Consider the following 21,115-nt stretch of genomic DNA (forward strand, 5'->3'; position numbering starts at 1 on the left):
TCACTCCTATTGTAAATTCGATTTGATATACATCAATGTGACGTTTGAATATGTGATTTTTGTTGTTGTAGGGAAATATTGGGGGCATTCAAATCTTTGGTGATATCGTTAACAGGACGAAACGGTCCTTTCTTATCTAGCAATTTCATTGTGCACAATATTTATTCAGCCCAGCAGGTAGGTCTGTGCAAATAAATTGCGCCTCAAAATACGAAATAATCCCAATAACAAGGAAATAATTTCCTGAATTATTCAGTGTCTAAAAAATTGTTCTGAATAAGTCATGCCAAAATGAAGGTGCCTGAGAGATTTAGAATGATTACTTTGTTTCTTTTCATCCAATTGCTGGTGTCTGTGTACGCAGTTGGTGAGTTTTGATATCAAATTATCTTGTATTTTTTTCTTTTAAAGACATTTTTAATCTAGCCAATCAAGGATTTTCTGCGAAGGATGTCGATGGAATATTGGTCGCATATGAGACCAATGCATACTCAATAAGTCACAACACCATCACATCATTGTTGAATCGAATATTTCTTTACTTCGATGTTTTTTGCTATTCATCTTCATTGTTCAAGTTAAAGCTCATTTTATTCACACTCATCATTAGGGGATAAAGATCATAAACAAGAAAATTCACATATTCACAACAACATATCATGCAATCTCACAATATTATAATAAATCCCAAGAAAAATGTAATACATTTAAAAGAGTGAAGGGATGAGCTATAAAATAAATGAGACTTTATACTATAGTTTATCTCTTATAATTGCTAGTGGTATTCAATTTAGATGTATCATTCATGCTATTAGGTATACGGAATGACGTGAATAAAACGGAATAAATTATAAAGAAAGGGGATGGGGTAAACGGGCATTAACATTTCTTGCACACAAGATACAATTACATTGTTCTTTAAAATGCTTGGCGAGTTTTGAAATTCATGAGAATGGAACTTCATATTTATTGGACCGTTTAAAGAAAATGGCATTTCCATTAGAGATACAAAGGTTGAAGCGCTTTGTAACCACAAGGGAGATTGATCAATTATTCATTAATTCAATCAAATCAATCGATCATCAATAAAACAAACAAATAATCAATCAATCATTCAGTCAAACAAACAAACAAATAAATAATCAATCAATTAATCAATCAAACAATCAATCAATCAATGAAACAAACAAACAATTAATCAATCAAACAGACAAACACACACACAAACATTCAATCAATCAATCAAACAAACAATCAATCAAACAAACAATCAATCAATCAATCAAACAAACAAATAATCAATCAATCAGTCAAACAGTCAATCAATCAATCAAACAAAAAACAATCAATCAATTAATAAATCAATCATCAATAAATAAATTTACAAATCAATCAGTCAGTAAATCAGTAAACCAATTGACCATTCGATAATTCACTCAATCAACCAATCGAAAAATCACTTACTCATTAAATCAATTAATAAATAAATCAACCAACCAACCGCCGCTCCTACGCATCACTACGCCAAAATGATGTTTCTCAAGACACTTTTCAAAATGATTTACGCATGAAATGGCTGAAAATAATTATATCTTTCATAAATGAGTAAAAACAAAATCACCTATATTTTTTGCAAACAGTAATAATACGCACTTTGTCATGAATATTGATTAGTTGGGCTGATAATGAAATCCCCCCCCCCTATTTCTTTTTTTCTTATGTCATTACATGACATCATAATTATTTCATACATGACTGGTACGATACGTCTTTCTTATAATGAAGTTAGTTGCAGCAATGAACATCCAATGCATTAGATTGATTACCATTCCTTTCTTTTTAATTCTTGAGGGACAAAATTCGAATAAACATGATTTAAATCTAACACAAAAGAACAAGTAGTCATATAATACCATCATTTCTATTATTGAATATTCATGAAGACATATGGATAGAACTGTTTTACCGTAATGTAATAATGCAGATATTTAAAATGTCATAACTTTGTTATTGTCCGCTTTCGCCTCTCTGCCCCAAACCATGAGGAAAAATGCATTTAGTGTGAATGGCTTAAGGGGGCTTATCACAAATTAAGTCCCTTTGTGACGCATTATGATCCATTTTCTCACCCTGATGTGGTTCAATGATTCTGACCCGTAACTACGAGCTGAAGTTATACTCAATAGTTTCTAATCACGGTACGTGAATATGAAATACATGACGGGTCGTTCATGCCATAAGCCTTCATTCATTCACTCACTCGAGCATGCTGAGTAGTGAATGATTTGTACGTATTTTACCATCACTCACTCGGGAGAGTGAGTGATTGAAGAGTTTTATCCAATCAGAGAGTTACAATCGTTATCGAGACTCAAAGTGGTTGTACATCCACTCGAATTGTTCTACAACCACTCGAATGGATGTACAACCACTTCAGTGAGTCTCGATAACGATTGTAACTCTCTGATTGGATAAAACTCTTCAATCACTCACTCTCCCGAGTGGGTGATGTTAAAATACGTAATGACGGCGTATGGCATGAATGGCCCGTCATAGAAATACACCCTGCTGGCAGCATCTTAGCCGATTGTCGAGGCCCTGGCGGCTCGCCAGGCCTAATTCGCTTCGCGAAGTAGGATATCCATAGCTTCAGTCGGGAAGCAGCCGCCAGGGCCTCGACAAGAGGCTAGCACCATCTTGACTGAATATTGATGGTAATATGAAACAGAGTAAAATAATGATCTTTAAACAGAAGAACTCAGAATAGAGTTTCCTAAAGGGAAACTCAGGGCTCAATTCATATCTCAAAGGAGTAAAATTTACAGAGGAAAATGCTGAAAATTTGATCGAAATCGGATAGCAAATAACAAAGTTATTGAATTTTAAAGATTTGCATTATTCCGGTCAAACAGTTCTAGGCATGTATTCATTAATATTCAATCAGTAAACTGATGACGTCATATCCCCACTTGTTCTTTTTGTATTTTGTTATATGAAATTTGGTTCATTCATTTTTTTTCTACCTAGAACTAAAGCAATTGTAATGACACTACTAAATGCATTAGTTATTTATTGCTGTACAAATTATTTCATTATAATGGAGACAAAATCATTAACTAATGTATGAAAAAAATGAAACAATTATGATTTCATGTAATAACATAAGAAAAAGGAAAGTGGGAATGTGACATCATCAGCCGACCAAATGAGCATTCATCATGTTCATGATGACGTGCATAACCATGATAACTGTTTTCACAAAATATTGCTAAACTTTAATTTTTGTAATAACTTCGTTATTTGTTATCCGATTCTGATGAAATTTTCAGCATTTTGCATTGTGAATTTTACTATATTTATTTAGATATATCTTCAGCCCGGAATATCCTTTGAAACAGAGACAGAAATCAATCGTCAGTAACAGTCTTCCAATAGGCTCTATAACCTTGCCACGCTGGTGTGTTATCTAACCTGGGCCCGGCAGGAAATTGTGTAATAATATTGAAGTTCTGATTGCAACAAACAAAACTTATACCCGTTCAGTTGTTGAATTAACAAAAAATATATCTCGATAACATATAGAATTGAAGAAACAAGAAAAAATCAAAGATAACACTTTAACAGTCCATAAGGACATTCCTAACTAAAGCAAAGATTAATAACGCAATGACCATCAAATCAAAATGAACCAGGTGGATGTTTCATAGAGCTGTTCTTAAAGGGATCGTTTAACTTTGTGAGCAGCTGATTTAAAAAAATTCTCAAACTGAGTTGAAACGTGCGTATGAGTGCCTGTATTTGTCCTAAAAAACCCTGAAACAGACCACAATATAGGATGAAAAACTCTGATTTAGATACAAGTAGCAATTTATTAGCCTGATTTTGAGAACCGTCTAATAGTCCCGGGTTCAGCTTATGACCAGTTTTCTCCAATTCAAAAAAGTCCGTTGGCTATTTTGACTGCCTTCTGTTGTGTGTATCTCCTATACACACACTAATAGCTGCACTGTACATTCAGTGTATACCTTGTACACACTGTATGTAGGTCATGCTGTGTTCATCTAGAATTAATGTGTTGTGGTGCACAGATTCCCTGTATACACATAGTCATTGAAACCAACTCCCAATTATTTCAAACTTTGGTTTACATCTCCAGGTTTTAAAATTGATCCTGTAAATATAATACTTTGAAACTTTTGGGATGGTATTTTTACACTATAAACCTAATGTTTAGCCCATTTTCAGGAACCAAAAGGAGAACTTTTTAAATCAGAACAAAGTGAAATAATCACTTTAAGTTAAGAACTACCGGTACCTGAAGAACGACTGGTGATCCTTTCTAACGCGCTTGACCATCGTCAATGAATATACCATTTACCACGAGAAAGGATCACCAGTCGTTCTTAAAGTCGCTCTTAACTTAAGAACAGCTTTATGAAACACCTACCTGATCCCTTGCAAAAATACCACATTTTAGGTCAATCTTATATGATTTTCTGGGAATATGGTGTTGGTGTGAATGATGTCGAAATATGTATATCCTCGATTGCCATTCATCACAGCAATATCACCTATCTATTATCAAATACAGAACCTCTCTGGACCCGTTTAGTTGGTGGAAGTGGATCCTTCGAAGGCCGAGTTGAGGTTAATTACCAACATTGATGGAGAACTGTCTGTGACGACGGTTTTGACCTTAATGACGCCCACGTGGTTTGTCATACATTGGGGTATCCAAGAGCTTCAACTTACGACTCAAGCGCCTCCTTTGGTGAAGGTACAGGCGAAATCCTCCTGGATAATGTAGAATGTACAGGAACTGAGTCAAACATCGCATTTTGTCGACACAACGGTTACTACAATCACAACTGTGGGCACCATAATGATGTAGGGGTCGTCTGCGAAGGCATAAGTAATTCTTTGATTCATTGAGTAATAGAAAGATTATGTTATCCATCCGTTCAGTCAGGCAGTCAGCCTCAGATGATGACGATTAGCATAAACTTGGTACATTCAATTTCATGAACTGTTATAGCCTTCATATTCTGTTAGGAAATCTGTTTTCATTTCAATCTTGGCCATTAACTATCCTCAACTAGCTGGCAGTGATGTAGGCCTTTTATACTTTAATATAATCACTGTATGCCCTGTTAATAACAGTCTTTCCCCAATCATCGTCATGGCTCTACAAAAATATCATTTCCTGAAAATCCATTTGACAGGCCAAGAGGTAGAAAAGTTTCAAGCGATGCCGTGTGTTGGCACTTTATTTTGAGAACCTATTTTGTTGTGCGTAAGAGTTCTTTACTAAATTCTGCTCTGTTGCTACCAGAAAACGATGTAACGATTCTTGAATTGATTTATATATAAGAAAGAAACCAAAACGTACACAAAGGAAAATATGCCAAATTAAATCAGAACATTTCCAGTAAAATAAACGTAAAAAGAAACGTACACAAAATGTTGAATGTCAAATGAAATCAGAACATCTCCAGTAATGTTTAATCATTTTCTCTTAAGATTATGCAAATTTGTACGGTTGGATGGACGAGAACGCAGGACGGGTTGAGGTCATCTATCAAGGTTCACTTGGAACTGTTTGTGCCGATGGCTTTGGACTGGCGGAAGCCAACGTGGTTTGTAGGATGGAAGGCTTTACCTTTGCCGAGTCTTACTCGTCATGCTGTCCCTATTTCTCGGAAGGATACGGTGACATTCATCGTTTTAATTGCACAGGAGAAGAAGTGAATATTGGACACTGCAGCCATAATCCTTTTGGGACCGACACCTGTGGACACCAGGACGATGTTGGAGTCACATGCAGAAAACGTAATAATCAATCAATAAATAAATACAATCAAAGATTCAAATTTCAGATTCTTATTCATTATACTTCCGACCGAAGAAAATACAGAAATCATACATAATCCAATAACTAAAATTTAACTGGACCGGGCGTGACCACGATGCTTTATCTGTCATTTATACTCCCAAAGAATGTTCAGTTTTACTATTTTACCAACATCATATTGTGGGAAGAAATTCATTGTTGTGTTTCGTTCTATCAATCCAGGATCAAAGAGAGGTTTATTCCTAAGAATCATGAAGTCATGTTACAGTTTCGACTAGAGAAAGTGTCTTAAAATCTTATGAGGTAACGGACCAACACTTGTCCAGTTTGTCCCTTTTGCGAGGGAAACTTTCTTTCTAAGCCTGCATAATAAAATAAAGGGAGAATCACTGTAAGTTGAAAAGCAAGTTAGGTGGATGCTGTTGTGCGCGGATTGTCGCCAGGAGGAAAATCTGGATCTTCCTATATGGTGGAATTAGCTGCCTCTCAGAGGGCCAAACTGGACTTTGCTTACTATGACTTGGGTCAATTCGTTACCATCTTCAGTGTCAGGTGTTATACAAATTGGTGAAAGTAAGCTTCCTTTATAAAATCATATTGGCTATGTATTTTTCGTATGCAATTATAATCATTATAGTCTTTTCATAATTCTTTTCCGAATCCTAGTTGAATATCGTATGACGTACAATATTTCCTTTCTTTCACACTAGTTCCAGTTCGTCTTGTCGGCGGTGATACACCTAACGAAGGGCGAGTCGAAGTGGGACACTTTGATTATTATTATTATTATTATTATTATTGGGGCACAATCTGTAGTGACTCCTGGGATATCAATGACGCTACTGTGGTTTGTCGAATGCTGGGATATCCTGGAGTTTCTTCTGCAATGAAGAGCTTTGGCCCAGGCTCAGGGAATATCATCTTCGACAACGTCAGTTGTGACGGATCAGAGACACATCTCACACAATGCAACCATGCTGGATATCTGGTTCATAACTGCGATCACACTGAAGATGTTGGTGTTGTATGCAGCGGGCAAGGTGACTTTACACTGCCAAATAGATAGATTTACAAGTCTTAGTCTCACTAGATAATTAACATCAAATGAAATGCGGTTATCTACCTTTGTGTACTTTTTGACTGATGAAATAAGCAAATTGTGTCATTCATCGGTGTCATAATTATTGGCACAAATTGAATTACCTTAGAATTGGCACAAATTGAATATTTCGTGATTATCAAAGCGAAAAAGCATGATCAAAATTTTTCTCTATGAGAATGATGATGCATTTTAAATGTGTTCATTACTGAATTTTTTGTCAGCGATTGCGCTATGAAAGATAGGGACTTGTTTCAAGCAGCTGCAGTTTATATCGACTTCTCCCGAACACATGATTATTTTAGAGATTGACGACAAGTAATGTGTACTATTTTCAAATGATATCATAACCATAAGCGCGTAGCTGGGAGTGGGGGGGGGGGGGGACTGGGCGCGGTCGCTCCAAAAATGCCCCCAAATAGGAAAAGAGAGAACAAGCGAAGGGGGAAATGGAAGAAGGGTATATAGCTAAATGCCTTTTCTTCTCTTTTTGTTTTTTCTAAAAAGAATATAAAAAAGCATTCAAAAGAAAAGTCTTCTCGCTTTTTTTCTTGTTATCAAATTTTATATGACCAAGGTAGGTATTTGTTAGGTCTCCAACAAAGCCACGTTCTTTTTCATGCAAAAAAGGGTAAGTGTGAGATTTCTCAATCTTATCACTTTTTGCGCCCTCATAATTTATTTCGAAAACCAGTTTCTTATTCACAGCAGGTCAGTTGAATTCGAGCTGATAAGGGTACTAGAGACGCGACAAACATGATAAATACGTCTTAATTGATGAGATATTGAAACTTTCGGTTCCTGGACCCTTTATAATAGGGGGCTCGCTCCGTGGTGTTGGCACGCTTCGCGAGTTCTTACTACCCCTTCTCCAATTTAAACCCTGGCTACCTGGTTGAACTTAACCAGACTTTTTACTCGAGGTACACAGAGTTAGAACTAATTAGACACATCAAAATGCCAGTAGTTCTTCCAAGAAGAATACGTTTAAATTCATTCCTTTTTCAGGTGAATAATTTTAAAGCAGTTAGGCAATATATTCTTTTAAAATGAATATTTTCAGCGCATTCGTCCCTGACATTTTGTATATTCATTGTTATAGAAAAAAAAATTCGTTCAATCTTTCTACAGGTATACAACTTTCATTTATTATTCAATTATACGACATATAATTACCCATTTTCTTTGTCTTGCATGTAGCCGAGCTCGGGGTTCGTCTCGTAGATGGCCCCGATGAGAGCCAGGGGCGGGTTGAGTTGTTCTACTTTGGAGCATGGGGTACCGTATGCCAATATGACTGGAACCTACTAGACTCACATGTTGTCTGTAAGATGTTAGGATTCATCGGTGCTACAGGATATTCAGGTTATTCAACACACGGTCCAGGGACTGGAGAAATTTTATTACGCGAGCCAGGATGCACAGGAAAAGAAACAAATCTTCTTGATTGTAATCTGGGTTACACTTTTGGTGAAACGTATTGTTATGATCATACAACTGATATTGGCGTTTCTTGCTTGAAATGGGGTAAGAAATAATGAACAATGAGTGCTTACTACAAGTAGCAGAATGTTGGCCTATTCTAAAATTCATAAAACTTTTGTTGTGTATATAACGACCGTAATTGATTGCACTCTCGGTTGAGTATTACCTACATACAATTGTGATCGAACAACTGTAAATGTATTGGTCAATGATTGTTTCATTCATTTTCAGAATGGAAATGAGGCGAATAGGGACATCCATTTTTTGCGAAAAGCTAGTGGTGCTGCATGGAGAAAATGGAAAAGAAGAAGTTGACGAAAAAGAAGTTGATGATGATTCAAGATTCAAGATGTATTTTATTCAATTTATTCAATTTAGCCGTCACGAAGGCTGAATTGCCATTGAATTTACAATAAAAACATATAAATTGCACATAGACATGAATAAAATCTCAATTACAATAATAATCTTAATTCAATTTAACCATAATAATTCAAATATACAGTGATAACTCAAGTTTACAATAATAATGATTCTAATTTACAGTACAATTTCGATTAACCGTAATAATTTCAATGAACAATAATGATTCCAAAATAAGATAAATGCTAAGTTGAGTGTGTGTAAGGAAGCGGATATTAGAAGTGATGCTACATGCAATCACGAGTAGGACTACTGGCATGAGTTACAGAAAAATATACATGTACATACAATTGATGGAGCATTTACAAGTAGAACGTAAAGAAGAAAAAACGGTCCTGCTGAACAAAAAATCGAAAAGGTTCAACATAATGGAGATAAATATATAAGGAACGGGAGAAGTTGATGAAAAAAAGAAGAAGAAAAAGGAGACGACGACGAAGATGGGGAAGGAGGAGTGATGTGATATCAGTCAAGCTAGAATGATGTACAACGTACAGTATTGGAAATACGAGAAATCACATGTAAACAAAATCAAAGTGGAGGATTCCCGAAAATATCTAAGAACTTTTAATATTCTATTGACAAAATATTAGTAATAAATTTGTCAATTTAGCAGGGCTGTTTACTCTTAATCCAAAGTAATTGCATCTCTCATCATCTATGATACTGGATAGTCATTGTTTTTACTTGAATTAGATGATCTTCAGGTTCGTCTGGTCAATGGAAGATCTACCAAGGAAGGCCGTGTAGAGGTATTATACTCCGGTACTTGGGGGACAGTGTGTGATGACAAATGGGATCTTGAAGACTCTGACGTGGTTTGTAGAATGCTCGGATTTGAACGGGCGGAGAACTTCTCCTGCTGCGCTGGATTTGGACCAGGACCTGGGCCTATATACTGCTGGAAGATGTGGAGTGCGAAGGGACGGATGTTAAGGTCTTAAACTGTAAACTCATGCTATAGCGTAACTCGCTCCCTAGCTTATTGAAAATATGTCCAGTGTGCGCGCGCACTGCCTCTGTGTTGTTTGGTATTTGTTTGTACACGTACACCAACGCACCGGATGCACGCATAGGATCCACTGCACGTACACGATCGATCACCTATGATTTTCTCTAAATGAAAAATATGCTGCACTTTTTTTTTTATCTCTTATTTTGTGATGAGAAAGATGTTTTTTAAATGGACTACAAACCCCCCCTCCAAAAAAATAAAAAAAACTTAATCAGTTGCAAAAGCATAACCCATACAGAGTGTTTGTGCGTGAATATTTTACAAATTAGATTAACATACATTTAAAAAGTAAAAGCAGGGGCGGCTCTGAACATATTTTCGTTTGGAGGGGGGGGGCAAAGACAAAAAGAGTACTTAGTGCGTCAAGATTTGCATTTTGGTGCACACGTACATGTTACCATGACACTACCATCTGCATGAAGTAGTTGGATGTTTTGTAGTAATTTATAGGTTGAGGAGAGTCTTTTGAACTCAGTGATTTCTGAGATATATAGGCTCTTTTCCGCGAGAGAGTATAGCATGCAAGCGCTTTGGAAAAATTTCAAATCTGAAGTTGCAAAATCCGCTTCATAGTGCTAATCAGTTTTAAAATAAAAGGGCATTATTTCGAGTTATTTAAGTGCGAATCGCGACCTCAAAATTTTTTGTCACCAGAAACATGAATACCTTTGATGCTAGCGCGAAACGCGAGAAAAATTGTAAATAATAGAAACTTAGACACTGGACATTGTAAACATTTTGAAAACCGTAAACAGGATAAGTACTACCTTACTGAATAATGATAATTGATGGAGCGCGAAGCACGAGCCAAAAATTTAGTGATTTTTTAACCTAAAATGTATTATTTTACTTCTTAAAAAGTATATTGTTAGAAAAAGACATATTTCATTAAAAAAAGGCCTCCATTTTGGAAAAAAAAATGTTTCCTATGGTTATTTTTGGGGGGACAAGGCGGAGGGGGGGGGGGGCAATTGGGGGCATGTGCCTCCTTTTCCCTGTGGGACTAAATGATCAACATAAAACACTGAATTATCAATAAAAATATGAAAATAACAAGTGATAAGGATAAGGAAGTATTAAAGAGGAGAAAATTATCCAATTATTTTCTTTGTGTAACTTAACGATGAAATGACAATATCTTTTTGCAAATTAGATATTTTCGTTAATTAGGATTAAATTCTGGATTTCATTAGATGATAGTTTAAAGGTTCCCCAAAGCTTGCATAGCTTTAAACAAAAATTGAAAAGCACATTGTTTTCCAAATACATAAACCTCAACAGTGACTGACTTGAAGAATCATTTTCTCTCTCTCTCTCCCTCTTTCTTTTACTCTTACATCAGCTTTTTCATTTTATTTATTTTTGCACTAATATGCACAATAATATAATTCAATTTGTGCGAGTCATTTGTATTTACATCCTATATGTAACATTGTAAGTGTTCAATGTATGCAGTCATGAAAACAGTGTTTGGCTAATTATGTATTTTACTTTACGAAAAACAAATTATAGGCCTACTATTCGTCATGTTCATATTTTCGGGATCTAGGGACCTTCTCCCCGACTTACTGCACTTAGTTATTCAATACTTTGCTAATTTTCTATACAATGATCACTTTTTAAAATTGACATTTTAATCCAATTGTTCTTTGTTTATCATGTATGTATGTATGTATTATTGTGAATTATAATTATTCTCCAGTTATTACTATGAATTTGTAAATGAAACAATGCAAATCAAATCAAAGTATGGTACCAATAAAGATATTGTACATCTTTCCTCCTGCGTTGTGCTCGCTTGTTTTATTTTTAGATACATGCAGGTAAGTTTTGTAAAGAAAATGATTTGGCACATTTGGCGAGTACGATGACAAAATTGTAATTCTGATACCTCATGGCCCATTCTACATTCGATTACAAGAATAAAAAGATACCCCCAAAAAAGAAAACGATCCTGGACTCGCACTTTAGTCTATAACTTGATTCAAAATTGAAAGTTCCCTTTTTGCAAAATGATATATGCAGCCATTTTCTGTTCTCTTGTTTTTCGCAAAACTTACAAGATACTTACATATTTTAAAATATCAAATGCATATTTCAGTAAACAACAAATATCACTCCTGCATATATATATATATATAACTGCATTCGTGAGTGCCTATACAAAAGATACAAGACATTTCATTTTACAAATGGCCTCGAAATGGAGGAGTCGCCTTTAATAGTTTTCTGAAATTCCGAACAGATGACCTCGCACCAAGTTATGTTGGTACCCGGGGGGGCCACTTCCATTCACGAGTGGATACCATGCGCGACCATGGGGTCTCGAAAAGCACCCTAAACACGTAATATCCATATTCTGAAAATGCGCCCCTTAACAAGTATTGGCGTGTGAAACCCTACCCTTAACAAGTATTGGTAACAAAACGATACTCTCGGCAAATGTTCCCTGAAATGAACCCCTAAAATTAAACCCCGGGGGGGGCACTCGACCAAAAAAGTGGTCGGGGTGTGCCGCAGGCGAGACAAAAAACGGGGGCCTTGGAGCGGGCTCATTGTAAAAAGGAGGGTCCTCGGAACGGGCTTCGGAACTACAAATGTTTGTGAAAACGGGGGTCCTTGGAACGGGTCGCCTGCGTGCGAGTGCGTATGCATCCCTATGGAACGTACATGCAGCTAGCCCGACGGCACGACTGACGGGCGCGCTAGCGCAGAGGCGATGGTCGGACAGCGAGCTGCGGCCGCTTTTCACCAAAATTGCGACCGGAACGGCGTAACGGAAAATATGCGAAGCCCTGGAGCGGATTTTTTTCTTCTTTTTTCTCGAGAAGAAGAAAATGCTATGCTCTGGAGCGGTTTTCTTTGTTCTTTTTCTCAATAAGACAAAAATGCTATGCCTCGGAACGGAAATTTGAGTGTAAAAATGGGGGTCCCCTCCGCATACCCACTATGCATTATATACTGAGTGCCCCCCCCCCCCCGGGCCCTAAACAAGTACAGGAATGTTTTATTGTTACGGGTCCTTCGGTCGTCGGCTTTACCTTATTTGGTTTAGTACGACCCAGGGACCTGGGAACGATTTTTTCAGTGGGGGTGCTGAAATCTCTCCTCAAAGGTGGGGGGGAGGAGGGGACACAATTGAGTTTTCCATAATTACACACACACCTCTAAGGGCACCACACACACACCAACCCCCACACACACATATATATATACATACATACATATATATGACAGTCACTTCTTAGCTTTCTTCTTATAAAAGAACATAGATATGTATTTAGATAACCCGAGCGCGAAGCGCGAGCAATTTTTTTATTTTTTTGTCCTGAAAATTGAACATTTTGAGCAATGTTTGTCGTCCTGAACAAGATGTGTATGTAACAAATAATAACTGCGAACGTGATCAGTGCAAGCAGATATTTTTTATATACGCTCTTGTATGATCGAAAGGGAAGTGTTAAAGGACTGTTTGCAGTTACCCATTAAGACGATACATATATCAGCAATCAAATAATGCGAGCGCGAAGCGCGAGCTGAAAAATTTGACATTCCGACCTAAATACTGGACATTCTAAGCACTTTTTGCAATCATGAACAGGATAGGTATATAACTATACAATTGATGCGAGTGGGAAGCACGAGCGGAAACAAAATTGAGATTTCAGACCAAAAAAACGAGACATTCTAAGCACTTTTCTAATAATGAAGAGGATAGGTATATAACTATACAATTGATGCGAGCGGAAATAAAAATGAGATTTCAGACCTAAAACAGGACATCTTAAGCACTTTTCTAATCATGAACAGGATAGGTATATAACTATACAATTGATGCGAGCGCAAAGCACGAGCGGAAACAAAATTGAGATTTCAGACCTATAATTGGGACATTCTATTCATGTTTTGTAAATCAAGAACATTATGGGTAATGGGATATATTCTAACATTAATAATGTAAGCGCGAAGCGCGAGCAGAAAATTTTTGATATTCTGATCTGAAACTCCACACTGAATGTAATATGGTTTGAACAGATAAAGAAAAATCAGACGAACATAAGAATAAAGATTTGATCAAAATCCGACAAGGAAATCAATGTTATTGCATTTTAAAGATTAGCATTATTCATGTGAAACAGTTTTAAGCATGTCTTCATTAATATTCAATGAGCAAACTGATGATGTCATATCCCCACTTGTTATTTTGTATTTTATTATATAAAATTAGGTTTATTTAATATTTTCCCTTCAAGAACCAAAAACAGTTGAATTGACAACTGATTTAGTCCATTAGATATTCTTTGCTGCAACTTATTTCATTATAAGGGAGACAAATCATTCACACTGGTATGAAAAAATGGAACAATTTTATTTCCATGTAATAACACAAGAAACAGGATAGTGGGGATGTGACATCTTCAACCCACATGGGCGGAAATCCCAGAGGGGACAGGGGGACGTGTCCCCCTACCGAAAATAGTAGGGGGACACAATATCAAATGTCCCCCCTACTATTTTTTGGCCTTTCATGGAGAAAAATACATCACTTCACAATCGAAATATAATACCTTTTGGACTAAATGACCTTACATTTTGGGTGAAAAACTTTTTTTTCTTTTTTTTTTGCTTGTCAAATTTCTCAGGCCCTGGTCCCCCTACCTTTGGGGACAGATTTCCGCACATGTCAACCCACCTATTAAATGTTCATGACGACATGCATATCACCATTTTCATAAAATATTGCTAAACTTTAGAATTATATAACTTAACTATTTGTTATCAGATTTTCATAAAATTGTATTTGATATTAATATTTTCAGCCCGGAGTAGCCCCAAAACAATCTGCGTATCTGAATAAACATGCGTGCGCGTGTTTAGAGTTAGACCTAGTATCTGGGCATTGTAAATATTTTTTTATTATAAAAATCAATAATGTGAGCGCGAAGCGCGAGCAGAAAATATTTGATATTCCGATCTCAAAAAGGGTGAATCTAAACACTATGTTAAGTACTGTGTCGGATAATTCTGAAGTGGGGGGGGGGGGGGTTCTACAATTAAAACGTCGTTCATTTTCATTACATTTCTGTCATTTATCAACTTACCACTAGATTTCCAGGAGGTGCTGCATATGGAAAATAACACATGCAGCACCCCCAAATTTTGGGGGTGCTTCACCCCGCACCCCCGCTTCCCAGGGCCATGGGGCAGGGCGAAAGAGACTGTGAAATTTGATTTATTTTCTATTGTCTGACTTTTAATTGTTTATACAAAACACGGGCGGTCGGGCGCGCGCACACTTGATTTGACATAATATAAAACCTGGAAGTTTCAAGTCAACCACACCCAATCGATAGCAGGGAGGGACATGGCATGTCCCTCCCTGCTATCGAGTAGTGTGTAAACTATGGTTATCACGTATCGCGCGCGACCACGTCTGTATCGGTGTGCCGGAGCTTGATTGAGTCGCGTTATAGGAATATGTGAAAGACTATGTAAATGATTTGCGATTGTCGGATGTGATAATTATGTCCATTATAACATATATAAAAAAATACAAAGGGAACCTGATTTCGTGGGGGTGCTGCCTATGGAGAATAATACACGCAGCACCCCCAGGAAAATTTCTGGGGGTGCTTCAGCACCCCCAGCACCCCCGCTTCCCAGGTCCCTGGTACGACCCCACCTTCTACACCTCGCGCAAATCGGACTCTAAACACGAAGTGTTGGGGCAAAAAGGACATCCTTTATAAAACATTTTAATTTTGTTTTATCATCCTTGCGAATTCGACCCTAAACACGTAATTTTCCTAGCGAAATAGATACCCTTTTTTCATTATTTTTGTGTTTTTGACACCCTTATCACGTTACGTACGTAACGTGCCCTATCGTGAAAAAGACATCCTTTTTACGTGTTTTTTTGGTCGCGCATGGTATCCACTCGTCAATGTAAGTGGCCCCCCCGGGTGTTGGTACCTTGGGCATGTTAACATCAGTGGCGTAACAGGCGGGGGGGGGGCAGGGGGGGGGGCAAGCTGCCCCCCTGGCGGAGCTCACCGGGAAAATAAAAAAAAAAGGGAAAAAGAAGAAAAAAAGGGAGGAAGAAAGGAAAAGGGAAAGGAAAGAAAAAAGGGGAAAGGGGAAAGGAAAAGGGAAAAGAAAACTAAGAAAAACATAAAAAAGTGAAAACGGAAAGATAACGGGAAAAGGAAGGAAAAAAAGAACAAGTGAGAAAGAACAATTCGCCCCGATATACAAATACATTAGCATGATTAGTAAGACAGGGAAATAAATTAAAGATGACAAAAAGGCAAACAAAAGCGGGAAATAAAGGCAGAATGGAATTAGCCAAAATCTAAATTGGAAAATAAAGAATAGGGACACGATAACGTACACTACCGGGCTGCCGAGGATTGAGATAACGAGCGGGAAGAAAAATTGATTGTATATGAAAGTCTATCATAAACTTGCTAAATCTCCAAAGGCTCTGTCCAAGAGTCAAGACCCCGTGCAGTGGGGGCTCTTCATCTGTAACCTTTAATGGGTTCTATAACGGGCCCCTATATGGACCCTTCCTGCATTAAGCTTTACGTTGAAGCACTGGTATACCGGGGGATGGTTCCACAGCCAAGGGGAAATAAAAGAAAATAAAGGAGGCAGCGAAATGATATGAATGAAAATAAATATATGACATGATATTTGCTATAATGATGTAAAAATCTATCACATAATTCAAATTTCATTTTAACAGGCCATTTTTTTTCTGGCTCGCTTCGCTCGCTGGCGACTTTTTACAAATTTTCCCACATTTGCTATGGTGTGCCCCTCACAATATTTGGATAATTACGAAACACAACTGCATTGAATGTATGTGTTGTGTTAAAGCTATATAAATATACACGCAATTTGATTAAAATAAGTGGCCATCTGTAAGGTTTAAAATGGCTTTGATATCAAGAGGTTCCGGGGCTCTGCCCTGGGGCCTGGATCCCACCCATAAAGCACTGTTATATGGATGAGTTTGGACCATGGCCCCCAAAAGTTCTACAACCAAACAACAACAAAAACGAGGAAAGAAAGGAAAGTGTATTATATTTTTCTGAATATCACGTTAAAATCTATCTTCATGTTAGATTCTCATGAAAAGGTGATTTTTTTTATCTCGCTCGCTTCGCTCGCTCGGGACCTTTATTAAGCTACTTCTTGGCAGAAGCGTCATACTCGGCCCCCTCGAGCATATAGAGCTTCGACCTGATGCTCACAATCATAACAAAAATCCTGTTCACCGTGGCGTACAAAAAAAGAGAAAAAAAGGAAAGAAAGGAGGGTGAAATATAATATCATCTTTTTAACATTTTGTCAAAATCTATCACAAAATTGGATTTTTGCAATAAAAATGTCAATTTTTTTTCTCGCTCGCTTATATATATTTGCCCGATACGCCATATCGCCCCCTCAAAATGTTTGCCTTATGACGCCATTGCCTGTTCTATGATATGACCGGGAAATTTTTTGCTCTTGCCCCCCCTCCCCCCCCCCCCCCCCCCCCCGTGGCCACCGACCCCTGTTACGCCGCTGGTTAACATTACATCAACAAAACCTACATCCAGTCACAGCAAAGTGTCAAATCAAGTGGTGGGCGGACTTGAACCTGGGGCGGATTAGCCCCACTCTTCCCTATCCGATTTGTTAGATGTATCCTATTCATCAGTCACTAAATGCTCGCGCTTCGCGCTTGTGTAAATTCGTTAATTAATTTGATACACATAACAAAAACTGGTAGTAATTTTTAATTTTCTTGTCTTATTACATAAAATATCCAAAAGTTTGAGATAGTGATTCGCGCCTGTAACATCTCGCAAGGATGATCTTTTGACAGTAATCACCACAATTGACCAAAAATCGAATTTCACATATTCAGGTTTTAAATTTTTCCTGAATATTTGCTCGCGGAAAAATAAAGCCTACGCAAAATTATGTAATCATTCACTAGTCCTGAAGGCTTTGCTCAACTTTAGTACCACAAAACTCACAAACTACTTCACGCAGATGATAATCTCATGGTGAAAATATCCGTTTGCACCAAATGCCCATTTTGACATATAAATTCCCTTTTTTACTCCCCCTCCAACGTTCATGGGGTGCACGCCTTTCCCCTGTGTACTGCACTTGTACCAAGTGGTAGCTAGCGCATATATAAAAAAGGAAATGACTCATTGAACCCTTTCCCTTCTCAATATCTTTCTCTTTCTAATTTTATTTCTATCTCCAATTTTGGAACTTTTGAGGGACTAGAGCCAGAGTCCCCTTCTTTACGACAGTGGTTTTAATTGTTAAAGGACAAGTCCACCCCAACAAAAAGTTGATTTGAATAAAAAGATAAAAATCTAGCAAGCATAACATTGAAAATTTCATCGAAATCGGATGAAAAATAAGAATGTTATGACATTTAAAACTTTCGCTTAATTTCACAAAACAGTTATATACACATCCTGGTCAGTATGCAAATAAGGAGACTTATGACGTCATCCACTCTTTCTTTTGTATTTTATTATCTGAAATATTCTCATTTTCTCCTCATTGTCAAGTGATACAAGGATTAATTCCTCCCTGAACATGTGGAATTAGAATTTATTTCAGTTTTCACGCAGGGTAGCCCTTTCAGTTATAGAACTGATTTACAAAGAGGCCCTGCAAAATATGGTTTAGTCAAGTTGGTCATTAATGTTAAAACGGTAAAAAATGAAATATTTTATAATTCAAACAATTGAAAACAAAAGAAATGGTGAGTGATGGACATCATCGACTGTCTTATGAACATGTCACTGAGTTGTGCATATCACTGTTTTGTGAAAAATAAGCGAAACTTAAAAATTTCATAACTTTCTTATTTTACATCCGATTTTGATGAAATTTTCAGTTATGCTAGTTTGATTTTTCTCTACTTATTCAAATCAACGTTTTTCTCGGGTGGACTTGACCTTTCATAAGCTAACCATTTTTTTCATAAATAGTAAACAAAGAAGGATTACACATATGTTATAAACTTCGGCATTTATTGCCATGTCAGAAATGAAAGTTAGCATTTCAAATAGTCGCAAAACAAATCCTCATTAAAAGGATGATCCGGGCTGAAAATATTTATATCTAAATAAATAGTTAAATTCACTGAGCAAAATGCTGAAAATTTCATCAAAATCGGATAACAAATAACGAAGTTTTATCAATATTTTGTGAAAACAGTTATATGCACATCGTCATGAATATTCATTAGGTGGGCTGATGTCACATCCCCACTTCCCTTTTCTTATGTTATTACATGAAATCATAAATGTTTCATTTTTTCATACATGTGTAAATGATGTGTCTCCGTTATGATGAAATAAGTTGCGGCAGTTAATAACTAATGCACTTAATCAGTTGTCAATCCAATTGTTTTAGTTCTTGGTAGAAATTTTTTGAATAAACCTAATTTCATATAATGAAATACAAAAGAACAAGTGGGAAACGATATCATCAGCCCACCTTATGAATATTCATAAATATATGCCTAGAACTATTTCACCGGCGAAATGCAAATCTTTAATATTCAATAACTTTGTTATTTGTTATCCGATTTTTATAAAACTTTCAGCATTTTGCTTTGTGAATTTTACTCTATGTATTGATAGGTAAATATCTCCAGCTGGGACCATCCCTTCATAAGGTAAACTCTTTGGTAAAAATTGTTTATTTGTAAAAGAAGAAAAGCAAGATCTGCAAAGATATCCTTTTCTTAATTTCTTTTGATTTTTGGCCTCAGTGCATAGCATTTCTCTATAAATTAGCTAAATCGAAGTCCTGGTTCAAAGATAATTTTAGATGTTTCTCAGTCTTCTCATGCTCATCTTTTCTCATATTCGTCACATCTTTTCATATTTCCACAATACTTTTACTTGCCTCATACCAGTGCTGGTGCTCACACACATTATTCATATATTCTGTACTCTTATGGGGTGTTGCAAGAAACTTGCAATTGATCGCAAGTCAATTTCAGGTCCCAAAATCAATTGAAATTCATGCATTTCATTGCAAATTTGCAACTGACTGATGGCCTGCTTTTTGCATCAACAAGTATAAATTGATTTGCTTTAGTTTAAATTGATCTATTACTTGTAAATTTGCATTATAAATTTGCAATTGATCGCAAATATTTTCTTGCAACACCCCAACATTAATTTTAAGGCATCTATGAATTTGACATACATCAAGTAACTGAAGCATCACCAGGCTTAAACATTATAAAATGAATGAATGTAAGTCATTATAATAAGCTTAAGATACAGTACATAAAGCACTCAAGAAACACATGTGCATATAAAATAAAGTGCTGATGTAACTTTATTGAAGAAAAAATCAACAAAGTACACCGAGATGTGAAGCAAATCTAGTCGTCAATATACGTCATAAAACTCTTAGATTAAGAAAGACAAAAGTCATGTTATCTGTATGGGTAACAAATACTCTACTCCACAAAACTATTCAAATAATAGTTTAAATTAAACTCCATATATCTCATACCATAAGGAAGACCAAACAATTTAGATTAGAAGGCCACACCCCGATGTGTACAAGACAACCTTTTACTTGAGGTAGAGTGGGCCTGTTTCTATAAAATATATGTACATAAAAGAAAGAGCAATCAAAAGAAACAAACGTACTAGCAAAATGATGCTATATATATCTTGTTAAGGAGAACAAAGCAGCAAAATAAAGCGAAGTATAAAGCAAATGAATACTCTGTGAAACTCCTAAAAACAAAACTAGACAAAAGCATTATATATACGACATAAAATTCTTAGAATACAAAAAAACCATATACCTGAGTTATTAAAATACAATAATATGGTAAGTCAACTATATATTGTTGTTTGTGGGTGGGATTGGGACGCAAAGCCAAATCCTCGACCACTAAGCCAGAACCCAATCCTGATACATTCAGAAACCTGAAATTGATGATTGCACAAGCATGAATATCCAAAACATTATGGATCTATACAGTGCGTCCCAAAAAAAAACTATACACTTTTGAAATGGCTGCCAAATAAAAAATGTAGCACTTTGGGGAAAAAGACTTACATATATGAAAAGCCAATAAAGTCAACTTTCAAATGACACCAAAAAGTTGGAAAACTATTCATGCTTGAGCGAGCACTGCCCACTGAAACAAAGGGTATGAAAATTAGGGTGGGCTGGAATTAGCCTT

General features: G+C 36.5%; 1 protein-coding gene across 1 annotated transcript; it reads left to right on the forward strand.

Moving 5' to 3' along the window:
* Positions 1-254: 254 nt before the first annotated feature.
* LOC129280370 (deleted in malignant brain tumors 1 protein-like) lies at positions 255-9,878 on the forward strand. The gene is made up of 6 exons (XM_064112111.1): positions 255-367; positions 4,592-4,912; positions 5,521-5,829; positions 6,562-6,891; positions 8,151-8,477; positions 9,555-9,878. Exons 3-6 carry the CDS (start codon positions 5,544-5,546, stop codon positions 9,800-9,802), a joined length of 1,191 nt encoding a protein of 396 aa, XP_063968181.1. The 5' UTR covers positions 255-367; positions 4,592-4,912; positions 5,521-5,543; the 3' UTR covers positions 9,803-9,878.
* The last annotated feature ends 11,237 nt before the right edge of the window (positions 9,879-21,115 follow it).

The sequence above is a fragment of the Lytechinus pictus genome, chromosome 17 (genome assembly GCF_037042905.1).
Source record: "Lytechinus pictus isolate F3 Inbred chromosome 17, Lp3.0, whole genome shotgun sequence".
In the NCBI taxonomy this organism is placed as follows: domain Eukaryota; kingdom Metazoa; phylum Echinodermata; class Echinoidea; order Temnopleuroida; family Toxopneustidae; genus Lytechinus; species Lytechinus pictus.